Source organism: Liolophura sinensis, chromosome 7 (assembly GCF_032854445.1).
Source record: "Liolophura sinensis isolate JHLJ2023 chromosome 7, CUHK_Ljap_v2, whole genome shotgun sequence".
Taxonomy (NCBI): domain Eukaryota; kingdom Metazoa; phylum Mollusca; class Polyplacophora; order Chitonida; family Chitonidae; genus Liolophura; species Liolophura sinensis.
Genome location: NC_088301.1, coordinates 9,603,716 through 9,612,723, shown reverse-complemented (window position 1 = coordinate 9,612,723; position 9,008 = coordinate 9,603,716). Strand labels below are relative to the sequence as shown.

General features: G+C 40.4%; 1 protein-coding gene across 1 annotated transcript in view; it reads left to right on the top strand.

Moving 5' to 3' along the window:
• Positions 1–1,342: 1,342 nt before the first annotated feature.
• The window catches only part of LOC135470629 (NACHT and WD repeat domain-containing protein 2-like), a 14,601-nt gene continuing 6,935 nt past the window's right edge, over positions 1,343–9,008 (top strand). Inside the window, exons 1-4 of the mRNA XM_064749665.1 lie at positions 1,343–1,691; positions 6,729–6,817; positions 7,546–7,665; positions 7,945–8,395. Of these exons, the coding sequence (XP_064605735.1) occupies positions 1,577–1,691; positions 6,729–6,817; positions 7,546–7,665; positions 7,945–8,395 (775 nt within the window). The 5' untranslated portion in view covers positions 1,343–1,576. The remainder of the gene's footprint in view (positions 1,692–6,728; positions 6,818–7,545; positions 7,666–7,944; positions 8,396–9,008) is intronic.

Genomic DNA, 9,008 nt, shown 5'->3' with positions numbered 1-9,008 from the left:
CCTAGGGGGGGTATTAAACCCTTAAACATATGACGATATTTTTATGTTATCGGTGACGTCACAGTGTCATTTAAGATGTTCGCATAACTGACACTGACGGCAGCGTAGCAATGTCGACGCCTTGTGTCACATATGACGCGCACTTATGACAATGACAGGAGCATAGCAATGACGTCACAATAAGTCACTTATGACGTGACGTTGTCCTAGCAGCAGACGACACACAGTAGTATATGCCCGGGGTGGACAGCAGAAGTAAGATCTTTTCATTTTTGCTCAACAGCAGTAGCCTTTAAATTGTTTATAATTATGAACATTCACATAGTTTCATACAAGGGAATGTCTGCCGTCTTCCAGTTTTGTAGATGTTGACAAAATTTTCAAAAACGTGACTGTACGCTTTAGTGTAAACGAGGTCAGCTATTCTTTAGAACGTTTTGTAATGATTAAGGTGTAATCTGTCTTGCCCAATATTTCAGAAAAAATCTTATGGCTGCTGTTAGTAGTCTTAAGCTAATTGTGGCAGCGGAGTCAACTATAAGCATAACACTAGCTCAAGCGTACACAACGCACTCCGATAAAGGCGCAGACTTTGGCTCAATAACTGCATGCATGTGCTTTATATAGGGCCTACGAATGTATCAGGTGTAGGTTTAGTTCCGGAAAATACACGTACGTCAAGTAGAGATTTAGTTCCAGCTGATGTAATGCCAGCTATAACATAATTCGCCAGCGCCAAAGTAAATTTACTGCTAAATGTCTTAGCACTCTAGTTTATAAGCAGCTTTCAGTAACTGTCCTTTTCTCAGGTGTGTAAGTAAGTAACAAGTTCTAACAAGTAAGTACTTCGAGCTTAACGGGTAAAGCTTTTTAACCTGCTGCCGTATATATATGTATCCATAAACCTTATAGGCCCCCAAAGACTGCAACTATAAAACGTATATTTCGTGAGTATAGAATTTGATTCGTTGGTGAATGGTGTATATACAAAAGTGTTCATTTTTAACACTTGACTAACATAAAAATATACCTGCCCCTCTAGAGCGACCTGTGTGTCAGACTGTTAACGCTGTGTGGATCGAACAGGCGCGTGTTTGTCACCCTTAGTTACCACAACCTGTCCCTCAATCTATACAGGTGCTGACAAGCCTGACCGCCGGGGGAACTGTCAGTGCGTGGAACAAACTTTACACCCCCGCTCAGGTAAAGTGAGCTCCCGGCTTCCAAGAATCTATTTCCAAGAGTCTAAAATCTACGTATGGTATACACAGTTATATCGACTGCACACTACGCGTGTATGTGTTTTACCCATAACCCTATCAAATAGGCCTAAACACTCGATAGTCTTTCCGTGACCGAGACACTTACATGCTGGAATTGATTCGACTACCTGAGGCAATTTAAACCGTTCCCGTTTTAAGGACACGCTCTCTCGAATCAGCGCGGACTATCCGTATCACGTCTTTATACGGTCGATCGTTACTGGCTCTTGTTTCCAGGCTTCACCATGTACCAAACTACCCGATCTCAGAGGCTGTGAGGCACACACCCGGGGACGAGTGACCGAGTGTAGGCTATGTCCGTCATGAACGACCAGGAGAAGAAAGTCTTGCTAGGTCAAGTCACCCTCGGGACCATCGCACCCGTACCCTCAGGTGTGGTAAGAGTCTTCATATGCACATCGGGTCAAGGTAAGTGTCAAGGAAAAACTTATCAGGTGTAGATTAGTAAAGGATTAGTAAAGCTGTGATTCTATCTCGGAACAAATATGTCAAGTTTTATCTGAAGTTATTTCATTTCTTATTTATTTATTAATTTATTTATTTGATTGATCATATACGCCGAAATCAAAATCATTCCACTTATACGACGGCCGCCAGGATTGTGGTGGGAGGAAACCGGGGCTTCACCATACTAGTGAGTGAAAACATCGTGTTATAGTAAACTTATTGCCATGTATGAATACCCATTTAATTTCTGTTATTATCATGTTTTATTTCAGGGTAGCCTCAACATTATGGATAATTAGATAATTAGCGTTAGTTAATTTTCACAAATGCATTCGCCTTCTGCTCATGCCCCTCATTAACTGAACATGTTAAGAGAGGAGGCCCAGGCTGAAAGATAAGGTGTCAAAAATCTGACCAACCGACCAACAGACAGACTGACAGAATGGCCAACTTGTAGACCTGCTCGGCTAACACCTCTGTGCTGACAGTGCATGTTGGTATATATATATATATATATATATATATATATATATATATATATATATATATATATATATATATATATATATGTGTGTGTGTGTGTGTGTGTGTGTGTGTGTGTGTGTGTCCATGTTTAAATAACACTGCACCTGTCTGTTTCTTAAACGAATGATCCGGGTTCTCCCCTTAGGCTGTTTGAGACGTTAACATCGACACTTTTGGTACAATGTTATGTTCTATCCTGACTGGACCTTCGTCAAGTACTTGTTGGGTAGGTCTCGATGTAGTAAGATTGGATAGAACTACTGTCTTACAGAGACTTCGGGTTGTTCAAAAGTGTATGAAGGGTTAAGGACAATATAGCCTCTCTGTATTAAAAATCAGGTCTGTAGTAGTCTGGCCCTACCCTCCATTTATTTTGTGCTAAGATCAGACTTACTTTAAGATATATGTCCGACTTGACATAGCGTCTTGGGACCTGGGCCCCAGAAGTATACTAGCAGTTATGCACGGTATGAACTTTAGTCTGGATTGAAATCTCATTTGTTTTGAATTAGGCCAGACTGATATTAAGCTTTAAACCTGGCTTAACTTTGGGACAACCGGCCCCGGATGTGTCCATAGCTTAATCCAAGCCCTGTATTAAACTTAGTCTGCGTTAAAGCGCCAGTTGGTTTGTATAGCGATGAGGGTTGGAGATTTAAGCTTGCTTGACTTGACACTTCAGTGAGAGCAGCACTTTGGCGGCATAGAATCGCCCTGCCACAAAAAGACACAGTGTATGTTCATACACCTAATGACACCTAATGACTTCTCGTCGTCACATGACTAAAAATTAATAAGTACAACGTTAAACCTCAAGCATATATATATATATATATATATATATATATATATATATATATATATATATATATATATATATATATTGTGTGTGTGTGTGTGTGTGTGTGTGTGTGTGTGTGTGAGTGTATTATGTTAACAACAGACAGATATAGTAGTATAAAATACTGTTATATATGGCCATTGTATTATATCACCTGCCAACTCTCAACCAGTTATTAGTGGTTTAAATTTACGACATATATAAGGTTGTGTCACGCTGGTGGTATAATGCATAAAGCTCTACGTTCGTGGGTTTTATGTTTAGATATGATAGGTCAGAAGTTGTTACGTGATTACCTTGATATATGTGTGTTGGGCCTACTGTAAGTGTCACGTAAACAAAGATATCGGTTTTCACGGTTATTGATTTGTAGATAATCGATAACAGCGGTTTGTCAGGCAACTAGATCTTCTTGTACCGTATAGACGCTAACAATGTTGTTTCCGGAATCCCAACGTGTTTACCTCCCTTTGTAGGAACACTTGCTTGGCGCGCAAGTTTAAGTGTCGTATATAAATAATGACCGAAAGGTCATCGATTCCAGACAGCTAATTCGTTGCTGTCGTGCGTACATACATTTTTGTCATATTAATTATATTATTATATTAATTTCGGATTCAGTTTTGGATCGTGGTATTGTTAGAAGGATTTCAGCTTATATAGCGGATGCTCTATCTTTATTTCATAAATATTATTCAGAATGCTCCACACGTAGGGCTTTGATAATTGACTCAAAAATATCATTCAATAGATATAACAAATTAACAATACCGTAGCTGCAATGTACAAGAACTTTTCAAATTTGTTGCTAGGTTTACACTCTACTGCGTTTATTTCACTTTTGACGGTGAATTTTTCATGAAAGTTGTCTAAAATGATTTGTGTGAAATATCAAAGTCTTACAATTTAAAAAAAAATTAAAATACCAAACTTAACAGGTTATCGTGGTTTTCTGTCCTACCCGATTAGAGATTCGAATAGATGGCTTGTAAAGGGAACATCAGTGGCTGTGGTATAGCTTGTTAACAGTGACTTTACCAGCAGTGGCTGTGGTATAGCTTGTTAACAATGGCTTTACCATTAGTGGCTGAAGTATAGCTTGTTAACAGTGGCTTTACCATCAGTGGCTGTGGTATAGCTTGTTAACAAGGACTTTACCATCAGTGGCTGTGGTATAGCTTGTTAACAAGGACTTTACCATCAGTGGCTGTAATATAGCTTGTTAACAATGGCTTTACCATCAGTGGCTGTGGTATAGCTTGTTAACAGTGACTTTACCATCAGTGGCTGTGGTATAGCTTGTTAACAATGGCTTTACCATCAGTGGCTGTAGTATAGCTTGTTAACAAAGGCTTTACCATCAGTGGCTGTGGTATAGCTTGTTAACAGTGACTTTACCATCAGTGGCTGTGGTATAGCTTGTTAACAGTGACTTTACCATCAGTGGCTGTGGTATAGCTTGTTAACAGTGACTTTACCATCAGTGGCTGTGGTATAGCTTGTTAACAATGACTTTACCATCAGTGGCTGTGGTATAGCTTGTTAACAGTGACTTTACCATCAGTGGCTGAAGTATAGCTTGTTAACAGTGACTTTACCATCAGTGGCTGTGGTATAGCTTGTTAACAAAGGCTTTACCATCAGTGGCTGTGGTATAGCTTGTTAACAGTGACTTTACCATCAGTGGCTGTGGTATAGCTTGTTAACAAAGGCTTTACCATCAGTGGCTGTGGTATAGCTTGTTAACAGGGACTTTACCATCAGTGGCTGTGGTATAGCTTGTTAACAAAGGCTTTACCATCAGTGGCTGTGGTATAGCTTGTTAACAGGGACTTTACCATCAGTGGCTGTAATATAGCTTGTTAACAATGGCTTTACCATCAGTGGCTGTGGTATAGCTTGTTAACAGTGACTTTACCATCAGTGGCTGTGGTATAGCTTGTTAACAATGGCTTTACCATCAGTGGCTGTGGTATAGCTTGTTAACAGTGACTTTACCATCAGTGGCTGTAATATAGCTTGTTAACAATTGCTTTACCACCAGTTTCTGTAATATAGCTAATTGTTAACAGAGGCTTTACCATCAGTGGCTGTAATATAGCTTGTTAACAGTGGCTTTACCACCAGTTTCTGCAATATAGCTAATTGTTAACAGAGGCTTTACCATCAGTGGCTGTAATAAAGAAATATCCTGGAAGTCAAGCGGACGCCAGGTAACGTCAGTCAGTATAGAGTTCTGGCGTACTTCGACCCTATTAAAGAATCTATTGATCATACGTGACAAGGGGATAGATATCAACAATACACTGGCCTCTTTTGCTGATAATCTTATGCATTCCAGAGTTAATCCACTTACACGAGCGCCTCTTGGCAGCTACACAAGGTCATACGATTCCCTGATTAATGCTTTCGTTTCTTTGAACATGATTGACTGTATATAAGTTAGATTTCCTTTTCAAAACAGACACCATGGATACCCAGGTGTAATTTTTGAAAAGCATTTTGTTAAGGTATTACGAAATAGTTTAGATTAGTGTTCATTTTTGTGAGCAAGGGCGTTGGGTAGAGTAGGTGTATTTGTGTGTGTGGTGGGGGGGGGGGGGGGGGATTGGCTATGAACATGTCACACACGCTGTGCCAATACATAAAGAACAAAAATATGCACCAAATCACCCCCGAAGGTGATAGTAGTGTTGGTTTCTCAACAACACAGCAACAACACCTTGCTTTGCGCCACAAGGCAGTCTCGAATGTGTTTTGATCGCTTTATTAGATATCTACACACCACTATAGTCTATTTCTTTTAGATAGTCGCCTATATTCACCTGTCTATAAAATCAGTCATATTTTCTACCAAAATTGTCATAAGCCAGTACCAAGCTCTGTGTATTGACCCCTTGAACGTCCATATTATGACAAGGAAAATGCAGTTAGAATAATTTTTCTACTTCATAATGTTAAACTCCATAAGCTTAGTTTCGACACCAAGAATTTATTGCCTTGGGTGACGTCATAATTATTCATTGTTAGAACAAACTCCACGCAGTAAAACAGCCTACACTACTGCTTCTGCAAATAGACTAAATGGCTTTAATTTCCTCACGTCCATCTTTAAATCCACACCACCGTGAGATCATACATTGCAAGAGATCAAATAAAATTCATTTCTTAAGGTTATATCATACTAAAACGTGTAAACAATGTCAAGCATGGCAGTGTCCGAAACACAGTTTACAGTTATGTCGATAGCAGTTTGAGTAACTGGTGTCGCTCTCCGTCAAAACACGTTGAACTCCTCCCAATATCCAGTAAGCCGCCTGTTTTTTAATAATTATAATGTCATTCGGGGGAATGGGTACTTGCCGTCGAAATCAAACTTATAGGCTTTAATATTATGAATTAGAAATAGTGATCTAACTTCATTTTCCTTGCAATCATACAGACTTCCAACATATTCATGTGTAAGGCTTGTGTTGTTACGTGTGACTGATTGCGAGGCGCGACCATGCCATGACCTTTTAATATAAATATCACGTATTCAACTGTTACTACCCGTCCATGCACAAAAGAATAAGGGCATTGGAGTCAAAGATTGTCCGTTTGATAGATCACCATATGTTTTTCTAATGCAGACACAGTACAGGAGAGAAATGCCTTGATAGAGATCGTTTACCCGAGGGTAAGAGAATACTGTAGGCGAGAATATGGACTTGAATTTCAGGTGAGTCAAACGTGCTATGTTGGCGTAAATATTGTTACAATCTCAATTCTTTCGACACGTTTATAGACAAGACAGGTATCCAGGTATATGGATAACGGAGTGAACGGATAAAATAATCAGAGTATTTTTAAATCCATCATTTCTGTCATTAAAGTAGTGGGTTCGAACCTGTCAATTGAAGTCAATGGAGAACCGTTTCCGCTTGAAGTCATGCAAACAGTGTTTTGTGATCATTTTGTGAACACGCACGTAATGCATCCCTCAGCTTTGCTCCCCCCCCCCCTCCGGTCATTGCCCCGGACAGCATTATTGTCCGAATTCAAGGCCATGCAAAGATGCCAGTCCATTCTCCTCCCACTATAATGCTGGCCACCGTTGTATAAGTGAATTTTGCTTTGCACCATGAAACCCAATAAACAATTAAAATATCGCGATTCGCAATGGTTTCCCCCTTGACCTTACCTACTGTATTAAGCATATGAAACCGATGTACCGATACATATGGAATTAGTATTCCATCTTGTCCCGGAACAATTCATAATATTTACGTGTATTTTTCTAAAACCTGTGATACATTTGAAACCACTCTTCCATCTTCAGAGAGGGCGTTAATTATTCGCTATTTTCGAATTCATGAGCTATAGTTGTTTAACGTATGATGCAACTGAAACTACTTTCCTGTACAGAAACTTTTTTCACCATAAATACATGTATATTCTTTCACACAGGCAGTGGACCTGCACTGGGGAAACGAGGACAATCTTTACCCTGACAACCACTCTACGTGCAGTTTCTATCACCGGGAGATCAGCCGATGCCAAGAACAGTCTGAAGGACCCAACTTTCTGGTATAGGTTTCCATCTGTCTCAGCGTTTGAATTTCCAATGAAACAGACAATCTCAACTTTTTGCAAGAACAGTGAAGTTTCAGTATGGTCAAAAAATAATAACTATAATAAAAAAAACCCTAATCTTCATTGTAGAGCAAACAGACAACTTTCTTAGCCATATATCCTTAAGCAACCATCGTATTTAACTAGTTTTGAACTGATGCACACTGTTGGTACTTTGTTGCGACATTTGTGGCGTCGTGTTTTGGGTCACCATTGAGTTTTATCATTGTGCAGCTGTTAATGGGCCAGAAACGGGGCAGATGTTCGTTACCGGCTTCCATACCTGACGAAGAGTTTCGCCATTTACGGCATGCGCTAATGCGACACAAAGGGAGGCAAAACCGTAACTATGGCTTACTAGAGGAATGGTACGAGCTGAACGAAAACGCCTTGCCAAACGCCTACATTCTGAAACCCGTGTCCAGCAACATTCCGGAATATGTAGACGTAAGTAGTATTTGTTTTTATATACTCCATCCCTGCTTTACGTTCTCCTCACCAGTATTTAAGGGAAAAGGTTATGAATGGAGGAAATGGCAGGGAACCAACGAGAGTTCGGTTCCAGATATGTTACGTCATGGCTTAATGGCTAAAGTGTTGCGTGATGGGTTCGCCATAGGCTGGAGATTTCATTGTAGGCCACTCAGGCCACAAACCCCCATTAGTTTTTTCCATAAGCGACAATGTTAACGTTCAGCGCTGTAGCTCAGTCCCAAACATTCCGTGGCCAATCAGCTTTGGTGCAAACCTCGCCCAGCCTGTGAGAAAGATTTATTTATTTATTTGATTGGTGTTTTACACCGTACTCAAGAGTATTTCACTTATATGACGGCGGCCACATTATGGTGGGTGGAAACCGGGCAGAGCCCGGAGGAAACCCACGACCATCCGCAGGTTGCTGCCAGTGTGAGAAAGAAGCCATAAAAATCTTGACATAGGTTGGCCGTCAAAATCTGGACCTTTCTATGCTGGCAGCTGAGAGGGTGCCTAGCAACGCCAAGGGGACGTCACTCGCAGCCTCATCACCACCTACCTCCTTGTGTTCTCTCGCCCAGAATTTCAAACTTTCATCATTAAAACTCATACCTGCCCAAAGCTTACATAATTTCCATCATTTTTATACCAAGCATGCACCGGTACACCAAACACGGCAGGCTGGCAGCAAAAAAAGACTTTACACCCTAAAATACACAGAATTACATTCGTCCCTAGCGAAAAACGGAAGTTGTAATGGGGGTCTGTGTCCCACTAGGCTGCAGAAGTCAGTAGTCTGCTGGACTTGAGAGGCCATAAGACTA